This window comes from Anabas testudineus, chromosome 22, assembly GCF_900324465.2.
Source record: "Anabas testudineus chromosome 22, fAnaTes1.2, whole genome shotgun sequence".
Lineage (NCBI taxonomy): Eukaryota > Metazoa > Chordata > Actinopteri > Anabantiformes > Anabantidae > Anabas > Anabas testudineus.
In genome coordinates this window covers 11,005,851-11,027,634 of record NC_046630.1, presented here as the reverse complement: position 1 = coordinate 11,027,634, position 21,784 = coordinate 11,005,851, and the positions used below count along the sequence as shown (strand labels likewise).

At 39.5% G+C, this 21,784-nt stretch overlaps 2 protein-coding genes across 2 annotated transcripts; one reads left to right on the top strand and one right to left on the bottom strand.

Annotated features, from left to right (window-relative positions):
* Window positions 1–1,067: 1,067 nt before the first annotated feature.
* On the bottom strand, window positions 1,068–8,747 carry ivd (isovaleryl-CoA dehydrogenase). The gene is made up of 12 exons (XM_026340280.1): window positions 8,496–8,747; window positions 7,810–7,899; window positions 7,653–7,704; window positions 6,669–6,838; window positions 6,492–6,585; window positions 5,470–5,600; window positions 5,182–5,278; window positions 4,974–5,067; window positions 4,522–4,603; window positions 4,286–4,390; window positions 3,894–3,966; window positions 1,068–1,995 (listed from the first exon to the last, which is right to left on the bottom strand). The coding sequence occupies exons 1-12, from the start codon at window positions 8,625–8,627 to the stop codon at window positions 1,862–1,864; spliced, it is 1,254 nt and encodes a 417-aa protein (XP_026196065.1). The 5' UTR covers window positions 8,628–8,747; the 3' UTR covers window positions 1,068–1,861.
* A 2,246-nt stretch (window positions 8,748–10,993) lies between these two features.
* Window positions 10,994–21,763, top strand: itpka (inositol-trisphosphate 3-kinase A). Its single transcript, XM_026339694.2, has 7 exons — window positions 10,994–11,793; window positions 16,592–16,688; window positions 17,108–17,321; window positions 18,563–18,767; window positions 19,243–19,344; window positions 19,925–19,996; window positions 20,584–21,763. Exons 1-7 carry the CDS (start codon window positions 11,377–11,379, stop codon window positions 20,860–20,862), a joined length of 1,386 nt encoding a protein of 461 aa, XP_026195479.1. The 5' UTR covers window positions 10,994–11,376; the 3' UTR covers window positions 20,863–21,763.
* The last annotated feature ends 21 nt before the right edge of the window (window positions 21,764–21,784 follow it).

Genomic DNA, 21,784 nt, shown 5'->3' with positions numbered 1-21,784 from the left:
TTACTGTGTTTGTATTTATGACACACACACAGCTATCTCTGTTTATAGTCAAAAGAGCAGATACGGTGCGTTTCAGCCTACATTTCTGCACGGGGCTAAGGAGCATCTTCAGATCTGAAATGCCAGCCTTTCATCTCCACTGGAGGCTCCAGAAATAAAAACGTCAAACTCACAGTTTTGTTAATCGCTCAGCTCAGTGCAGTGTTTTTCTCACAGAAGCCAAGTATGACACAGCCGAGCAATAGTGAGCGGTATCAAAGTCCAACCAAACAATCTTCTGCACATCAATCAGCATGACTCACGGTACATGGTGTGACAAAGATGAAACGACAGTAAACGGATCAGAGACATCGAGCTGATGAACCATCGTCTCAACAGGTGATGGATAGAAGACCGGAACCTTTTTAAAACTGTACTCTATTAAAACTTCTACTTGATTATTTCTACAGATATTCATTGCCTTATGATGATCCATTAACTTTTCTTGTGGCACCAATAGCAGTTTAATGTTTTTCACTTATCCTGTGAAATATCTGAACTGATGACATCCTGATCTGGTTTAATGTGCACTTTGGATTTTGTTGCAAATTAGTAAATTTTCATATGCTCACTAAACTATGACATGCTAACGTTTACATTAAGCTCAAAGGACTGCTGACACAAATGCTCTACAGTTTCCACTCGGGTACTGTAATTATGGAGCAGCATAGCGTGAATTGCAGAGTAATTTTGTAGTTTTCTAAGCCATTGTTGATTCCATTAAGCATGCTCTGTATTGTTAGCACCAGATGAAGCATGAAGGGGACGTTAAAGGGGGAGTCCAGTGATTTTGTGCAGCACTTCCATAAAGTTAGGGATTCTGGCATAAACTGAAAAAAATGATCAACATTAAAAAACAAAGGCTAAAATATTCTGATTTCCAATGAGGCTAAAAATGTATGTAACCCGTAGCAGCTCTATGTTAAATAATAAACATACTTCCAAAATAAATCCTGAGTTGAAGCAGTTGATGTAAACTTGTATTCTCAAAGCAAAAATCAAGAACATCCCAATGACTTGATCAAAACTCATGAGAATTGGAATTTATTAGGCCTGGTAGCACTCTAAATGAACACTAAACTGACTATACAGTATGTGTAACATATGGTGGAGCTCAATTATTAATAAAAACAGGTTGCATTTCTTGAAAATAAGATTTCACTCTCAATTCAAAATTCATTCAATCAATTTTGCAATCAATTATTACGAGATGATCAAATGTTTTGAAATACATCGGTTTGTGGGACATAGAATGTTTTTATTTATTGCAAACAAAACTACTGTATTTGATACACCTTCATATTTCTACATACCCTAAATCAAAGTTCTTTAGAGGGGAGAAGACTTGATCTACACAGTACAACAGTGGAGTATTTTTTTCCCCTTTCAACTGGCTTTGCTTAATGAGTAGGAACATTTTTCAGTCGGCACTGACATTTTGAAAGGGACTTTATGAAGACGTGATTGACAGTTGAGTTCTATACAAAGACAGCACACATTAATCTCTATCATCTGTAGTGGTAATGATTGCTACAGTTAGAGAAGATCAATTATAAATGTTATGTAATGTCAGATTTTGTTCCATCTATAACCACTTGACATACTAACATCAACATTTGTTCTTCTCATAGTCAGTCAGCTTGTAACACTCACACACCTTGAGTTATTTAATGTATTATGTAGACGGAGAAAATTGCCAGGGAAAATCGATTCCCCCAACAACTTCCTTTAATTTATTTGTCACATTAAAGGCCCTGGGTGAGAACAACTGTGTTCATTCATGAAAATTCCCTCATTCAGCTTTATTCAATGCCTGTTGTGCCTATCTGAACATGGAGTTAAAGGCTCGTCCAATGACGAGCCGGCGTATTTCACTTGTGCCTGCACCGATTTCATACAGCTTTGCATCACGCAGAAACCGCCCAACGGGATAGTCGTTGATATACCCGTTCCCACCTGTTGACAAGATAGTGTACAGTAAGAGAGCAGACATTTCAGTATGAATAAAACACATTTCAACATATCACACTGTTTGTGAGCACAGTGGTAAAAATGTTGCCTGTTAGAGCAAATTCCAGAAATAAAAGAACAAGTATAAAATTTATACATAGACTAAATTAGTGCCTGAGGCAGTGAGCTGTCAAGATTGTTGCTAGTTCCTAATCATACTACAATGCAACAACTATCAGCATGGACGGCTTGATGACTACTGTCACCCCTGAAATGTTATCAGTACATTCAGATTTTATCAAAACCTTATACGTCTATAATTATTCAGGCAATTAAGTCAGTTAATTACAGCATGAATCAGTTTACAATCTAATGATATCTCTAAATTAAGCACAGTTATAATAGGAAAACTAATATAGTGACAATGTGATAAAAGAGTACAACGTGATAAAAGAGTACAATAGTGTGTGTGTACAATAGTTCACCTTCTGCCTGTAAGAAGCACTCTCACCATGTCTGGGAGTCGTATAAACCTCCACACTGCTAGTTACTGTGTTATTTATTAACCAAAATAGCTGCACCTGTAGCTCCTGACTGAAAAACATAAAGTCCTGAATGTCCTCTAATCTTCTACTCCTAAATTCAGACACAGGTTATTTTGTTTGGTCCAAAAACTATTGTAATTCACTATTAATAGGATTTCCTAATAACTCCTTTAAAAGCCTCCAGTTAATCAAAAATGCTGCAGCCAAAGTTCTGACTGGAATTAGCAAGAGAGATTATATTTCTCCTACATTAGATTCTCTCCATTGGTTTCCTGTAAAATCCATAATAAAGTTTAAAAACACTCCTCCTTACATTTAAAGCACTTAATAATCCAGCTCCATAATTTCTTAAAGACCTCATAGTTCCATATTTTGCAGGCAGAACACTTCATTCTCAGACTTTTCCAAATATAGAATTGGAGGCAAAGTCTTTAGCTATCAAACTCCTCTCCTGTGGAACCAGCTCCCAGTTCAGGTTCGAGAGGCAGAAACTCTCTCTACATTTAAGACTAGACTTAAAACTTTCCTTTTTTATAAAGCTTATAGTTAAAGATGGCTCCGAGGACTCTGGACCATCTCTTAGTTATGCTGCTATAGATTAGTCTGTTGGGGGTACTCTACTGATAAACTGAGCTCCTCTTTTCTTCTCTCCTCTCCCCTCCTATCCTCACGTCTATCCATTCAAATGGCATCTTTTGCATGTCATTAATTAATAACTTAATCTCTCTTCTGTAGTTGTGCTTCCTCCTCTCTGCCTCCCTCTCTCTGTTCTTCTCTGCAGGTATCCTCAATCCTAAGCTGTATATCTCCAGAGTCCAGTTACTGGCCCTACCGACCTGCCCAGTGTTTTTGCTGCTTGTTGTTTTTTGTTGTTTTGTTTGCTGCTGTTCTTTTCTCTCTCCTCTTTCCGGTCGAATATATCGCATATGGCCTCAACCTGGTTCTGGTTCTGCTTGAGGTTTCTTCCTCTAAAGGCAGTTTTTCCTTTTCCACTGTCACCTAGTGCTGCTCAAGTGGGGGATTTTGGGTGTTCTATATAATTTTGTAAACAGTTATATTTTCTAAGGTCTTAAACCGTAAACACTTTAAAAGTACCTTGAGATTACTTCTGTTGTGATTTGGCCCTATACAAATAAAATTTAACTTAAATTTGAATTGATGCCAATACCAAGCCACTACCATTCACAGCAGCAACAAGACTCGGAATCAGAGTGATGACACTAAAGTAGGGGTTCATCTTGTCCCAAAACTGGACTCACTTCTTGTCAAACGCTAGCCTTTTTGTCCATGATAATAAAATAAAGATACATTTTTTATTTAAGATTCAGTTCTCATTCAAACCACATTGCTGGTACTTACCCAAACACTGAATGCCATCCAAAGCCACCTGAGTGGCATTCTCAGCACAATACAGAATCACTCCAGCACAATCCTGCAACAATAACAAAACCAACAGTGACTGCGTGGAGTAGAGGGAAAACAATTGTTTGATTTCATCTGTACAAACTTGGAGAATAAGTGGAATATTTTGCTAACTTATGGAATGCCTGAGTATGTTTCTGTCTCTTTCACAATGTTACTCTTGTGGCACTCAAATGACAAATTATACACATTTTGCACCAATATGCAGAAAGTGAAAGAACAAATATTCCTCAATTCACATAGATGTTCCATTAGCAAATGGTTTACACTTCTGTGTTAGATCTTATATGGCATTGAAGTAGCAGATGAGATATTAAAAATCCTCTCACCTTTGCACTTAAGTGTCCTTTGTCACAAGCTCGAGCAACATTGTAGAGATACTGCCGACAGGAGCTCAGTCTGGTGTACATATCTGCCATCTTGCCTTGCATCAGCTATAAAATTATATTATATTATATTCTATAGTTACTAGATTCACACTTGAGACATGTACGGTTGTATAGAGTGTTTCTGGTTAAGTCATAAAGTTCACATAATTGTTTAATGTGAAGACTGAAGATCAAACCTGAAAATGACCAATCTTCTCTCCGAAAGCTTCTCTGACATGCATGTAGGGAACAGCAAAATCCAAAACTGCCTGCATGATGCTGAAAAACAATAATGTTAAATACTTGGAGCAGGTATAGTTAAAAAGAAGATCTAACAACAGCAATTCACCTAAAATAAATTCTTCTTTTAATGCCAGATGTGTGTGTTTGGTCAAAACTCTGCTATTAGTTGTGTCCATCGTTTTGTAAATCCACTTCCAGATACTGTAGGATGGGCTCAACACAATTCAAACAAGATTTTCCTCATGTAGGATAAATTTACACAAACTAAATGTGCTAACATTTTTATATTTGTAAACACAAAGGTTCTCTACACCATATTACATTGTATGTGTTCTCTACGTACTGCGTGTATGTTATTACATTCTCTGTACAGTTTAATTCAAGCCTCATCCATTTATAAACTTACCCAACAGGCCCTGCCGCAAGCACCAGCCTCTCCAGATCTAGGCCGCTCATCAACACATAAACACCTTTATTCAATCGACCAAGCACATTCTCCTCTGTAACAAGCAGAAAAAAAAGAAGATCAAAATACATTGAAAACCTGGCTGCACAAGGACCACACAACACACATACAAGTGCACATGTGGCAAAATGTGCACTTGAACATACACCTGGGACTTTGCAGTCTTCAAAGATGAGCTCACAGGTGTTTGATCCCCTCATGCCGAGTTTGTCGAGCTTCTGTGCGGTAGAGAATCCTGGCATTCCCTACAAGACACACATACAGCCATTAACAACAAAGACAGTTCTTTGACTGCTATGATTTTTGACTTTTTCCTTTGCCATAATCATACAAGGCTAAGCCCCAAAACGGAGTAAAACACAAACATACCATGTCCCCTGAGCCACAGGTAAATGCCAAGGTAGAGAATAAGAAGTCTGAACGGGCCTGGCGTTACCTTTTCAACAATGAAAGCTGTGATGCCTCTTTGATGGGCCTCAGGGTCTGTCTTGGCATAAACAATAAGGACATCTGCATCTGGGCCATTTGTGATCCAGAACTTGTTGCCATTCAGAACATAGTAATCGCCTGGGACGAAAATCAAATTAAAGTCACTTACAGCATTATCTTGCATGAGAACATATTCACAGATATTACTCATAGGTTAATGGAAAGGAGGTGTGAGTGCAACCTGTAATTGTGGTCATTTAATAGGTACCTTCTCATTAAAAATGTTTAGGCAATCACATTTTCAGACAGCTCAATAATCAATTCTGTCGTCATGAAAACACCTCAGGTCCCTCTGGTCAAACACAAACAACTTCTCTCTCAACCCTTACCATCAACAACAGTGTCAAAAATCTGTGTTTACTGTAATAAGTCTTAGTCATTTCCACTTCCCTCTGCTGTATGTCAGCAAGCTGCATGATGCACTGGTTCACTGGTTAACGGCTTATGTACGGAAGCACTAAACAGCTGCTTGGAATATAAATTTCTGTGTTCAGGTGACTTCCAAACTTCTGCTGTAAGTAATGAGTCACACAAATGCCTGATAAGTATGTGAAGCCTTCTGCAGCTTACTAGTGCTGTTTGTCAGCATTCTCTATTCATATAATGTTGCTTTAAAGTTTTACTGTTTGTAAGTTACTTGAAATGTATTCATGTTTATTATTTTCATTGACTCTGCATTATTTAGGTGTATTATGCCCTTTTTAATGTTTACTAGTATCTTTGGCACGTGGTGTTTTTGTATGGTCCATTGTAAAATGGCTATATCCCCTTCTAAATGCATATTTATCAAACCATGTTTATGATCAATTATTAGGCTACAAAATGAGCACCCAAAACGTTCTTATCTTCTGATAACACTACTATAAAAATGCATAAATAAAACTATGTCAGTGATCATCATTTCTGAACCATCACTTGTCGTGTTTAATGGGTTATGAATGCAGAACTAATGCAGTGGAGTTGTCTTACCTTTCTTCTTGGCTCTGAGTTTCATGGATACAACATCAGAGCCGGCATTGGGCTCACTCATTGCCAGAGCTCCGACGTGCACGCCTGTTATCAACTGATTACAGGTAAGAGTCAGATAAGAATAAAGAATTAAACTTAATTTCTTTTTGTTCACACATGATCTGTTTGGGTTCTGACCTTTGGCAGGTACTTTTCCTTCTGCTTTTCATTTGCATTGCGTACCAACTGGTTGACACAGAGGTTTGAGTGGGCACCGTAACTGAGAGCAATAGCTGCTGATACTCGAGAGATTTCCTCCAACACAATGACATGGTCTAGGTAACCCAATCCTGTGCCACCATACTCCACTGAAAGATATTTAAAGAATAATTTAAATTTTATTCCTAAAGCTAACAGTAATGCAGCCATTATTACATAGAGTGGCAAGAAAAGGTATGTGAATCTTTTGGAATTTCATGGTTTTCTGCATGAATTTGTCATAAAATATAATCTGATCTTGATCAAAGTCAAGCGTATTAACACATAATGTGTCTAAAACAATAACACAAAACATTCTGATCTTTCGTGTCTTTATTGAGAGCAACCACAAAAATGATGATATGCAGTGACCCTTTTACATCAGATGTAGTGCTGTGTGTTCTTTTCTAATAGTTCAATTTAATTTCATCAGTCCATAAAACATTTAGCCAATAACGCTGTGGAGTGTCACTGTGCTCTTTGGCAAACCACAGGCGTGCAGCAATGTTCTTTTTAGTAAGCAGCAGCTTCCATCAAAGTGTCCTGCCATAGACACCCTGCTAGTTCAATGTTTTACCTACTGTGGACTCATGAACACCGATGTTAGCCAGTCCCAATGATGCCTTTAAATCTTTGGCTGTCACTCAAGTTTGCATCTCTACCTCAATAATGAGTGTTTGTTGTGCTCTTGGGGTCATTTAGATTGGAAGCCTAATTCTTGGTAGAGTAGCCACAGTTCAAAAGCTTTTTTGAGGTTCACATACTTTTTAAACTCTTACTGTGAGGTTTTTATGTTTGTTGTCAAGACACGAAACATCCAAATTTTTTGCATTATTATTTTAGGCACATAATAGTTGTTAATACTCTTGGCTTAGATGAAGATCAGATCATTCTTGCCTCCGTATATAGCTCCAACTATCTTACCTGGAGCAGTAATCCCAAGCAGTCCCATGTCTCCCATCTCTTTAAAAAAATTCTGGTGGAGAGAATTCAAAACGTTGCCAAAAACAGAAATCCTGCTCTTGCAACTCAATCATTGAACTACAGACATGTGTTAAAATGAAGAAATGTTTCAACTCACCCGCAGTCCTGGAAATTCATTCTTCTTGTCAATATCATCAGCAAAAGGAGCAAGCTTTTCTGCACAGAATTTACGAACCACATGTCTGAGCTGTGCAAAAGACACAATATGAGCAGCATGCTTTAAATAAACTCATATTACAGTATGTGCAGACTCAGGCACTCATCAGCTTTACATAAGACAATGTAAAAGCTACAGGTGAATATGTTACTGTACTGAACAAGCCTACAGCAATCTGCTAACATTACACCTGTAACATTACAGTTGCAGCCATTTTTGACCAGGATATAAACACAGACACTTTCAGCCAATCAAACCCTCTATATGGATCCCACCCCCTGCCCTCTTCCAGTCGAGTCTCCTTGGCTTGGTGTTATAAAACTGCTGACCCTCTGTCACCTAGATTTTAATTAATAAGCCTTGTATATGTAACGTTGTTTTAGATTTAACTAGTTAACGCTAACTGTTTGCTAAGTGGTTAGCTAGGTCGGCTAATATAAAAGTATGCTAACGTTATGTTGTCACGTCATTACACTGCGACGCAAAATAACTTCACTTCTTTTGTCCCTAAAACGTCATAAACCATAACGCAGGTTAGCTTTGTTTGTGTGATTTTAAGGCTGTTCTTTACTGGCAGCTGTTCACCTGCACGCAGCAACACAAGGCTTCGTGTCGGTGCGGCTAACCTGTATCTGCTCGTCGGTCAGTCCGTTCACCACATCGTCCACCGGGATAGAAGCCCCGGCGCATCCTCTCCTCGCCACCGCGGGGATGGATAACCGGGAGCCGAGGCGGAGAGCGTTTCTAACGGCAAACATGGTGTTTTTTTGCAAGGTGCCGGCTAAAAGGAGATAAATAAACTTAAAGCGGACACAGTGGATGGCTGTCAAACCCCTGACCCAACTCTATTTAGCAGAGAGAAAGTAAGAGGTCTCACTCTGCCTTTATTTCCCAGCACCAGAAACGTCATCCACCTTCACTCCCAGTTTATCAGTGCATTATCGCCACCTATCGGACTGGAGTGGTACAAACACCAGATCAAAACAGCTGGACCACTATTACTTAGAAACTTGTTGACATGAGAATATAATGTATGACAGTGTGTATAAATGCATGCCCAAATGAACCATCTTCAGAGGCCCAGGGCAGAAAGTAGATGTTGGTTCTTATCATAATTCAGGTGAGAACACTCTCTTAAATCAAATAATTAAAAACATTTCTTTAAGAATTTGCAAATAAGCTCATAATCCACAAGTTTTCATTGAGTCACTCATCATACAGGGCCCACACAGAGTAGGCCTTCTTCCTTTGGGGTACCTTTAAGACTGGGGTCCAGCGGTAGTCTTTCTCTGGTTCGTATCCCAGCCTTGGCTGCTGTGAAAACTAGTCCTAAAAAGCAAAGTTGTGTGACCTAATGTAACGTGACAAAAACCCATTACCCCTTTCCACTTTTACATGGCTCATGGCTTTGTGTTATATTGCATGTCCCCTGGCTGTTATTGTAAATAAGTAACATACATGAAACTCTATGTGACACATCCAGCTGTGTGATTTTCTATCATTTTCCACATATGTATTTGTCATCTGTCCAGAGAAGTCATGGGTTCTCCAAAGAAATATTTTGACTGACCATGCCAACCACCAAAAAGAGGAAGAACACAGAGAGACAATAGAAAGGGGAACTAGTAGAAAGATGGGGCTCTGATAGAGAAGAGGACAAAAGTGCTACGTTGTGCTTGGTATAGTGGTAATGAGTAGGCAATAACACTGTCTAGCACAAGTAATTACTGTAAAACTGAAAGATAAAGGAAAATAGTAGAAACGAAAAAGAAATTCAGAGTGATTTCTGTAAAAGGCAGACATAGACGTTACACAACTGAAATAAGACCTCAGCCAAAAGTGACATTTATTATGTAGTTATTATGGATAAAATTATCTTATTATGAATTTATTCTTTACACTGCATGTATTAAAATTAAAATGCATGACAACGAAAACTCTGTCATGTAGAGACACAGGGATCTATACAGCACAAAACCACTAATAGCTTTTGAAAATACAGCCAAAGACCCCATTGTCTTACAGTCAATGAAAAGCCATCCCAATTTCCGCTGCACAACACAATAGACAGAGTAATACTGCTCCACACCTCCGATAGCAGGAAGGCACAACGTTCTCTCTATTCTCTCTTCTCTGATTGCACCTGATTGGTCTCAGGTTAATGATGCAGTAAGAGACAACCTGCAATTACAGAGACTCATCTTCAGTGACTAGAAGAACAAGCGTTGCATCAGATGATCTCCACAAAGCCCTAGTCTCAAACCCATGGAGTCAGTTGGAGATTACATAAAGACAGCAACACAGAAATAGATTAAATCCACAGAACAACTGTGGCAACTTCTCCAACATGTTTGAAACAACCTATCTGCCAGGTACTAGAGAAACCTTTTGCAGGTGTTTTTAAAGCACCTGGTGGTCACAGATAATTTGATTTTCTTTTCTTTTTAAGATTACTGCACATTTTTTAAAGGTACTAGATAATTGCCTAACACCTATGGACTGTAGCCTGGTAAAAACAAACCAACCACACAACAGACATTATACATGAACTTTAAAATGCTATGATTTCAATTTCATTATTACTCAGTCGCTTACTGTCAGTAACTCGCTGGCTATGTGCTTTCTTTCAACAAGTGATTCATCTTTCAGTTTCACACCATCTTTGCTCTGTTTCTAGTCAAAAGAGCAAAAGTTGCAGGTTATGGCAGCGTCGCCTCCTGGACAATAGTGGCATAGTAATATATAGTAAAGTTGAAGTTTGAATCTTGTAGATTTCCTATTATGCTGCCATGTTATTGACAGTGTTTTTACATCAGTTTTGCATAAAAATATATGTGCTATGCTAATTACACATACTTTCATTTGAATTGGACACTATTGTTTGCATAATTAAGCCGCAGTATGAAGACTTGATTGCTAAATCATGTGTGTGCATGTGGGTGCGTGCGTGTACGTGCGCGTCTGCCTGCACAAACATTTCTCTGCCACATCTGTTTGTTCCTGTGCAGCCGACGTGTTTAACGCGTTTTAATGTCGCGCTTTGCTGAAGCGTCACGTTTTTTGTGCAGATCCCTGCGAGACACGAGAGAGAGAGAGAGAGAGAGAGAGAGAGAGAGAGTCCGTCTGGAAGGACCCGTCGCCGTGCGCTGTTGTCATTTCTTCAGCCAGGAAGCGAGAAATGCGGAAGATAACAAATCTTGTAGAGTTGTGTAAGTCGGTGCGTCGGCGCGCGCGTGTAAACCGCGTCGAGGCGCCAGCCGAGCCACCAGCAGAGAGGGGTTCCCTTTACCGACAGTGAGCACCGAGCACAGAGGCTGATGGACGCTTTTCATACGTGAAAGAGCAGATAACAGCGAGGAAGTGCCGCGAGGGAGCGAGTGAAACCCTCACCTCACCCAAACTGTGTCTGAACTTTGTGGAAGTGAAATGACCAGATTTGGAGGTCGCACTTGAAGCGGCTTTTGCGCCCCCGTCGTCGTGCGCTCTCACGACGGATTGACGTCTCTCATGCCGAAAGAGTGCAGGAGAAAGAGCTCCAAGGACTTTGGCTTCTCTGGGGCTGGATTAAGCGAAGGGTCCCGGTTAGAGCGAAGAGCGGCGGGGAAGCCGAATCAGCTCGGCGATGAGCTCCGCCAGAAAGCCCCTCAAGCCGCCCAGTCGTCCGAACCCGGAGAGCCGGCTGTGATGGATGCGCGCCAGGTACCGCAGGTCACCATCACTCCTGAGGGAGGCGGCTCTTCCCGGGAGATGCAGCAGGAAGACTGGGATGACGCGGTGGATGGTAAACTGCGCAGGAAACTGTCCAACTCGTCCATCTCGTCCACGGGCTCCTCTGTTGTGGAGTCCGAGGACGATTTACTGAGTGACAATGAGAGCAAAAGCAAAGGCATCATCACTTTAGAGCACCTGGTGGACACCGGAGAGGTGAGTAGACCACGAACAGATTCAGAGCTGCAGGGCAATGGGCTTTATAAGGGGAATGATTCCAGTGCAGCTTCATCTTCCAGGTACAGGATGTGTTAAATAATTCAAAACACCCACTGTTGTCTCTCTGTATAAATTACCAACTGTTAAATAATGCATGACTAAATCAGGACAGCTAGTGTCAGACTAAATGGAGCAATTAACCATCCTTGACCTCTGGTATATATATGCAAATCCACCGTCTTTATAATTACCAAATTACAGTAAAGAGCCCATGTTCTGAAAACAAGAAGCGGTGAAGCACAGCAGCACATCAGCAGCAGTCAGCAAACTATTTCCTCTCTGAAGACCACTGGGATCAGGAGGGGGGGGGCTCTGACTGCAGAAAATACACAATGGCAGAGCGACAGCAACATTTATAGAACATTTGTTTAGTTGGTTTGGGTGTCCTGTGTCTTTTGAGCGAGTTGTGCAGCAAAGATTTCTCATGGGAATTTAGTCACTTCTACATTTCAGGAGTTATTTCTGTATCCGTTCTGCGGCACAAGTACAATAAGCCTCTTGCTTTGAGATATGGGAAGTGTCAGATCTCCCTGCTTCAGAGTCACTGTCTTCTGTTCTGCTGTTGTTTGAGATCACGCTGAAGGAAGGAAGGAGAAACAACCTTGTGTTAGAGTGCAGGATAATCTTCAGGAAATTCAATTGTCCTCACTCAAATCATGTTATCTCTTGCTTTGTGTAATGGTCTATCAAAGTCTTTCACATCACCTTTATGTATGAACTGAAACTCACACGAAGAAGCTCTTGAAAGCCTGATAACCTTTGTTGTGTTGGTGCTGCTGGACTGCTACTGTCTGAATTTTGCATTAGTGTTGCTCATTAACTTTGCGGCCACTCGATGCACACTAATGATAAACTGTAGATGTAGATTCTTAGCGGCATCTTTATACTGATCTTTACACTAACAACCATTTTATGTGTGTGTGTGTGTTTTGTTTTGTTTGTTTTTGTTATCTGAGCTGTACAAGTCCTGCTCATTAAAATTAAATGGCAAAGTACCTGTTGCATATTAAACAACTGAACTCCAGCAAGTCATTGAACTGTATCTTATTAAAGTGTAACTTCTGACCTTTAACACTGTGCGTCCCTCCTTCAGCACACAGACGGCTGTTGAAGGATCGGCCTTTAGTTCAATAGATGCTGAGGGTGGAAATTTGTTTGCCTTTGACATTCTTGACTGATAAAGTTTTATTCGTGTCTTACAGGTTTACCTGAACGTGCTCCTTCATGCGTCATTTTGTACCTTTTAAAAGCACAAATTTGTCTACGATTAGGTTTGAACAGGATAGCGTGTGCTTTTGCTGCCTGTGAAGCTTTCACACTATCATTGCTTCTTCATGAGATTTGTAGGGAAGTGAAGTGTGACTCACCTCAGTGTTTCAGCCCTGTAGTTAACAACATAATCAGCTTTTTTGTCTACACTCTCACCATGTTTGACTCAGGCTCAGACTTTCATTGGGCGTGTATGTTTAATGGCACCACTTGTCTTTGCGTTCTCCATACAAGGTCTGTAGCTGTCACTTTGTTTTAAACAGACTGAATACACGTGTCTTGTTAAGCCTGTGCGTTTATGTGCAAGAGAGAGAGAGAGAGAGAGAGGGAGTGTGCTGCTGAACGTAGCACTGTCCATTCAAATGAGGCTCAGCATTAAGACCGTGACAAATAGAAGCATTGCGTATTTTGGACATCGTCACTTAAAATTGAAAAAATATTAGTTGTGTTACCTCTGAAAATAGCAGCTTTTATGCTCCTGCCCCTTCATCCCACACACCGTCCCACACACAAACACCCACATACATGCACAGTACAGCACAGACTAACATGTCTTTGTGTAATAATGTTTTTGTGGTCAGTTGCCAATTTGAGCCTTGGCCTTTGACATTTAACAAAGAACCACTTCAGGAAGTCTACATCACATGTGTATCAGCACTTTGCCTCTGATAGTTTTCCCTTTAAAGCATGTGCTGGTGCAAAACAGGTAAATTCCTAGTAGACGGTTCACAATAAAGAAGTTTTTAATGGCACTACAACAGAGGAGAGAACACGCAGGCGAGTGAACAAACAGGGTTATCATTGCAACTAGATTAATTTGACAACTTGAGTGGATTACATTCCATTAACACCCACAATAACAATGCACAATCACATGGAAGGCATGAGTTATAATGGTTGATCAACAAAACCCGTCTGAGGGAGTCACAGTGTGTCACAAAATGCATTGTTGGAAATGGCTGTTTGTGTATTTGCAGAGTTGCTATTGACTACTCTGAGATCAGCTCTGCGTTGAGTCAGATGCCAAATGGGCCTGTATTAAATGGAAAGGTGTGTCTGACAGAGCAGCAAACAATGCATTGGGTGTTGAAGAAACCAACCAGAAAGCAAACATTAAACTGGTCCTACAATTAAAACTTTATTGTCCTTGCATGGATTGTGTAACTTTGTACTAAGCAGTGGTGAAATGTAACCAAGTGCCTTTATTCAAATACTCAAGTTATTTGATTTGATTTTCTGCCACTTTTTACATGTTCCTCCCCCACATTTATAGTGTCTGTGTTTACTTCTAAAACCATACAGTTTCAATAAAAGATTGTGAACTGCAGTGTATTATTAAGGATTATTTCAGATTTATTTGTGAGCCTGTTGAGGCCGGCCCTCTGCTGTTACACATTAGGTAAACGTGCTGTAAATCTACTTACACCTGTAGACTCAACAGCAGTAAAATGCTGGATGTGTGCATACATGTTAATAGTGATATGTGAAAATATAATAATACCTAATGTGTGTGTATAATAATCAATACACAGTAAAATGAGTGTGTTTGCTTTTCTATACTTTGAATGCATGTAAAGGGTTATTTTTTAATATACTGGTAGTGTTAATAGTTTTTAGATTTAAAAATCCTAATGTTCTGTTTTGTAAGCAATAGGTCAAAGAGGTTTTGATTTTAATCAGTCATTTTTCTGTGGTATTTTACTGAACACTTGTAGTATACGGTTGCATATTCCTATTTAAACATTTGTAAAGAAAATGTTTGGAAACGCTGGTTGTGCATTTTAGCCAATTTTCTTTGACATGTGGACATTTATTTCATTACATCAGTTCTTGCCTTTATTATAAGAAAAAAAAAACAATGCAGCTGGCATATTTTGGCACCATTTTTGTTAACATCAACATCATATAGTGATGTTTGCAAACACCAGTTTAAAGGCAGCTTTAGATGCACTTCTTGATGTATTGATGAGGTACAATATTCTCTATAATCTAATATTTTAAGTTATAAGTTAAAAGTGAAACCAGAATAATTCCAAGTGCCGTGGTTTCTGTCACGACTGCTGGAGACGACAGTGTTGGCAATAGCCAGCATGAATAATATGACATTTCAATGTAAGACTACGGGGGAAATTTATTGTGTAGAGAGCTGTACGGTCAGTATGTTCATATTGTCAGGGAACAATTCCATTCCCTCTCCGTATAAAGACAAAACACCAAACAACTTCATTTTATTTGAACCAAAATGCATCAGTCAGTAACATTAATAGTAAATCAACATATAATCTAACAGAAGCCAGTGAAGTCACTTGCAGCGATAATACAAACGTTCGTTTGTGAGAGTCCTAACACCTTCCTAATGTGATATTGTCACTAAACAAGTAGTGCTAAGTGAAACACTGACATTTAAGAGAGACTTGCCCGGCTACTGCAGAGTTCTGATATTAGTGACAATGGCAAACTGTGAGACACTCAAGCATGAACTCAGTGTCTCACTAACATGAGAGTCCCTGTTTCATTTCCTGTTTCAATCAGAACACACAGTGACGTGACCCCTCCAAGGCCTAAAGATAGGACCGATCAGCATGTAATACCTTTTATTTCTAGTGTCCGAGAGTTTGTTTGATTTTGCTATATAATTCCATTTATAGAAATATATAAATGTGAGCGTTAAAAGTGTGCATTATTTGAGATATGGTCTGTTTTCTTGGGAGGGAGGAAAAAAACAGTTCCCCACAAGTGTGAAGTTCTACTGTGTCTCTGCGAAATATGCAAGCTGTCTCTGTGTTTTTCTCTGTGTGGTGAGAGTCAGAAGGAGAAAGAAGGAGAAGGTGAGGGTGTTGAGAGAAGAGTCCTTAAGCAAACACACACACAAAAACAAAACATTTGTGCTAAGAAAAGACAACTTGCTCAGGTCAATTTTTTTCATTTTCACAGTCATATGGCATTCAAAAAAGTCAGACATCGATAACAAGTGAGTGGGAGGTGAGTAGCCAGCAACATAGGCAGTGTCACATGAGGCAACTTGGTGTTAAAATGTTTGACCAAACCTATTATGCATGCTTCATTTAGAAAATGTATGTCCTTGATGTTAAACAGTTGTTGTTTTGTAGGACGTACTGTGCTTTCTCTGTGTGAATTAAGGTTGTGAGCCCATCAACATGCAGCTGGAGTTGCTGAATTGAGATGTTAAGTGCAGATATGAGTTTCCACAGAAATGGCATTTAACTGACCTAGATTGGAGGCTTCACGCAGTGGAAAACCAAAAGCCTGGCTTCAGATTTACTGGGTAGAATTTATTATTTCATCAGCTTTAGTACATATGCGGTGGACCTGAGTCAGAGATCTAAGACCATTTCTTCTTGTTATCATACAAGGAAACTTTGAGAGACACAAAAACCTGCTTCTTCTCTGTGCTTTGTATTCTGTTATATTAACTTTTACTTTATTTCTCGCATGTCCTCTCCAGAGCAAGCCATGGTGGAAGTTGAAGACGATTGTCCACTGGCCCTTCAGTGCTACTCAGAGGCGCAAACTAAACTGGGTTCAGCTAGCTGGCCATAAAGGTATGACATGTTTAGATCGTAGTGTCGAAATCATCACATCCTTGTTGCCATTGACACAAGGTGTTTATAGTATTATGTGTCATTGTTTGCCTTGATCAACTATTAATGCAGCTGGAATATGGAAAATGTAAAAGGTTTGAGATTAGAAACATGTTACAACACTCTGTTGTTTTGCAGCAGATGCAAACAATGATTTAAAAAGCGTTATCTTGGCCTAACTAGGTAGGGTTGAAATCACTTTCAGGTTAACTAGACACTCCTTCATTTCGCAGTAATGCCCAAATGTGTTCCCACATGTTCATTATTGGTACATTGCTGGACCTTTATTGGAAATTCCGAGAGAGTGTATCTCCAATATCTTTATCGTTCCCTTCTGTTCGAGAATACCTGAGCCCTAAGTAATGTTTATCTCATGCCAGGTAACTTCAAAGCAGCAGATGAGGGCACAATTCTGAAGAAGTTCTCTGAAAACGAGATGCAGTGTTTTGAGAAGCTGAAGTGCGACGCGCTGCTCCCATTTGTTCCTGGTTACCATGGCGTTGTGGAAAAAGATGGAGAGTCTTTCCTCCATATGACTGACCTGCTGGTGAACTTTGACCTTCCCAATGTTATGGATTGCAAGATGGGAGTGAGGTAAAAAAATAAAGTAGTTGCTTATTTACCTCTGGTACTTTTTCTTTAATTTCTTTCTTTTGTATTTATTAACCATCATATTTTTCCTTTTGTAGTGCCATTAAGGACGTTTATTTGTTATTTATTTTTGCCATTATAAGTCCCAGTTTAAATAAATAGCTGAAATAATAAGTTCCTTATATGTTTGTTGTTTATTATGATGTTTACTCCTCATGTTCTGTTCTTATAAATTGATGACACAAGTGCAGACTGGTGCAGTACATACTGCCTGAAACATTTTTGTGCTCTACAAGGGAACACCTGTTGTAACTGCAGGCTACATGCTTGGCTTCCTGCCACAGCGGGCGGGGTGCCTCACTGTATCATGTGAACAAGCACACACACACACACACACACACACACACACACACACACACACACACACACACACACACAAAAACATATGCATGAATGCACACATGAATCTATACATGCACATATTCGAGCCTGCACAGGCGTGCAGGTACGGACATTCGCCCCCCCCCCCCCTTTATTTCCGGTTCAACCAAGCAAATACATCCACAATGAATATGGCACACCCAGACACATAGATATACACTACGTACACACACATGATAACAGGCACACACGGATAAATCATTTTCTTGTCTGCGTGTGCCTGTATTTCTGATGCGACACGTAAAAATGTACACACTCAGGGTGTCCCTGGAGACTCCCCTTTGTCAAAAACACTCTCAACCACATGATTGCAAAACCGCCAACTTGCACAAACACACACAAAGATTTTCACACAGTTAAACACTGCACACTGGAGTCTCCTCTCAGCTTCCCTCTTCAGCAGAGAGGAAGTGTAGCTTACAAACTGAAACTGAAATTCACATCTGTTTGCACATAACTGTTACAAATCCAACAAGTGTGAATGTGCTGCTGCACTAGGAGAATGTAAGATATTTCTGCAGTAACACTAAACAGTGTTGTGTTTTCCATGTGTGGTTTTCATTGTCTTTCTGTTTTAGGGGGTCAAAAGAGAAATCATTGTGTGAAGCAACTCTATAAGTTGAGGTTTTTATGCTGTAAACACATTAGGTTTAATTCAGCAAATTACTTTGACTTCATTAACTATGAACGACAGCTATGCTTTGTGTATCTAAATAACTTTGGGTGTGAATGCTTTAAAGTAATGACAATAGGCTCTAAACATGCAGGTACGGCACCTGAATTTTTTTCCCCTGCTGTTTCAGGACGTACCTGGAGGAGGAGCTTGTTCGAGCGCGAGAACGACCTAAGCCAAGGGAGGACTTGTACAGGAAAATGGTAGAGGTAGACAAGGATGGGCCAACCCCTGAGGAACATTCTCAGCGAGGTGTAACCAAACCTCGTTACATGCAGTGGAGGGAGACCCTGAGCTCTACTCACACCTTGGGCTTCAGGATAGAAGGGATCAAGGTAATGAGGGTCATGTGCCATCATGTGCACACTAGTAGCTATACTATGTATTGCTATACACACCAGAATCTAACTGCTGGCCTTGACAATGTGCTGCCATATATGCTACAGATGAGCGCACACTAAGGTTCCTAAATGTACTGATATTAACAAAATTGCAACCACAACTGGTCTTTTTTTTATGATGATAGTTTTTATGGTATATTAGTCTTTATTTGATAGCTTGACAGTGGAGAGGTAGACAGGAAACATGGGGAGTGAGAGCGGATGTGACATGCAACCAAGATCCCCAGCCAGTCTAGAACAGGGGACGTTGTGGTTACACAGTATATTCATTAACCATTAGACTACCAGTGTGCAGCTGGGCTTGATATGTTGTACATTATAAAATATGCTATGTATAATGAGAGATACCTAGTCACTCAATAGCTTTTGTTTTCAAGTTATTCTTACTCAGCACCTTCCTTCTGTTTAGAAAAGTGATGGCACATGTCGAACTGACTTCAAGAAAACCAGATCGAAGCAGAATGTCACCCAGGTGTTCAAGGACTTTGTTGGCGGGAACAGCAGCATTTTAGTACGTGGCAGTCACTTACCACACAACCACACATACACACACACACACACACACACACACACACACACACATATATATATACAATATATTCTTGCATGTGAGACACCACACAATTACTTAACTGTGCATATATACCCAAAGGAATCATGCAAGCATTGTCTGGAAGACTACACCAACTACAAACATACTGGTTGACTAAGTGCTCTCATCCGTGTTCCTTGTTTGGAGGATTATAAATGATGTTCTATACTTTTACTCGCCTTTGACGTTTGGGAAAGTCTAATGATAAATGGAAACAGCCTCAGAGCATCAGTGTTTGAACAAGTTTAGCAAACAGAGTAAATCCAACTGCATTGCAAGGCAAATATTCACACAGTGATGCTATTTAAATTTTCTATTCTATTTGAATGATTATGGAGATTTCCAAATGTACACTGTGTTACACACCCTGTTATGTTAAAACTAAGACTTCTAATTTATTTATTGATACAGATTTATATATTTAAAATTAAATCATAGGCTTGAGACAGTATTAGTGTTTTACTTTTATCACTCTGCTCATTTTCTTTCTTTTGAACAGAAGTCTTACCTCAGGAGACTGTCGGAGATCCGGCAAGCCCTACAGACATCAGAGTTCTTCAAGATTCACGAGGTGATAACTTATCTAGTGTCAGATTAAAGGAAAAACAAACATGAAGTGTCAAAACCACTTTATATGGTGTTACAAAGATGTAAGAGATTGTCTCTAGTGTCTTATCCATTACAATAGGTAACTATTTCAACTATTTGGACTGTCCATTAATTTAACTATTTTTTTTGTTTGTTTGCTTTACCATATATGTTTTGGTTGTTTGGTTGTTGTCTTTTTCTAATCTATTTACTTTTAGCCATTCTCGCTGCCATAATTATTTATCATTTATTCATTATTTTTACAATTTTTTTTCAATGATTTAGTTCTAAACAAATGATACCGCTCTACTTACTTGCAGGCTAGTTTCCATGCACCTGGTTGCACCATGTAGTCTGTGGTGTGTACAGTAGTATCAAATCATAGTAGTTACTCTACAGTTTTGTATGTACCACATAGCAGCTGCAGATGTACCCCCTTTGGTGCAAGGATTATCATCATTATTCAATTTTTTTTTCTGAATACAATAAAACCTGTCTGGATTGATGCATGAGACGGAGCAGAAAAAAGAAAAGCAAAAGCTAATATGTAACCCCTGTTGCTTTCCACAGGTCATTGGCAGCTCTCTCCTCTTTATCCATGACCACACGGGTAATGCACAGGTCTGGATTATTGACTTTGGCAAGACCACAGCATTACCAGAGGGCCAGACATTAAACCATGCCATTTCCTGGAAGGAGGGTAACCGGGAGGATGGCTACCTGTGGGGGCTGGAAAACCTCATCAACACACTGGAATCTATAAGCAATGAAGGGAGCAGTGAAGAAACCTGTTGCTCAGTTTCCAAAGAAAATAACCAACTACAGAAACAGACAGCCAGTGACCTCTGACTTATAAATGGGTGTGAGGAACTCCTACTATGCTAATGGACACCACAGAGAGATTCTTTGAGAGGTTTTATATATATTGATATGCTTTGGGTGATCTATGAGTAGTGCTAAATGTAGTACAGAACAGAGAACATTTGGTGTAGCACAGATAGAGTTGTATAAGCTCTTGAACAGTGGGCAGATTTGACCTGCGCCCACAGTAATCCTGGGCTCTGGCCTTTAATAATTCAACCAGCAAGTACCATATTTGGTACTGAGAGACACTGACAGAAAAACAGACACTGAACAGAGAGGAGCAGAGAATTTGTCACTAGTTTGAGCAAATTAACTGACACTAATTCAACTTCCTACAAATTGAACAGAAGTGAAAGAGTAGGGATTCTGCGTTTCAGTTTGAGAGATGTTGCATGTGAAGGAAATGCTCATAAAATCCCCATAAATCAGGGTGAAAGTGAGAAATCATAACAAAGTTCCAAAGACACTCTCACTTCATAGCATCTACTGTAACCACCAGCCTTGATGAGGGTAATATTAAAGCACATTTTCTCTTCTATATGAAACTCTGACTGGGACACAGACCTCAGTCATATGACTACAACATTAAAACACATTCTCAGTATAGTATTGCATACTGTATAGTGATTAAACTGTAATATTAATGTTTTTTTTTTTTTATCCTTGTCATTTATTGTTTTATCAATTTATAATTTTACTGATTTTATTTCTGTAATCAAACTTGCAAAGTTGCATTCCTTGTGGTGTTTCAAAACTTGTTGGAAACAGATGCTGCACTGTCTGGGTCTTATCACTGCGCAGAATATGTGAGAGACGTGTTGTACACATGAGAGTAATGGAAATGTAGGTTGAATTAAAATGGGAAAATACTGTTAATTTTATTTTATACAGTAAAACTCTATTTTGT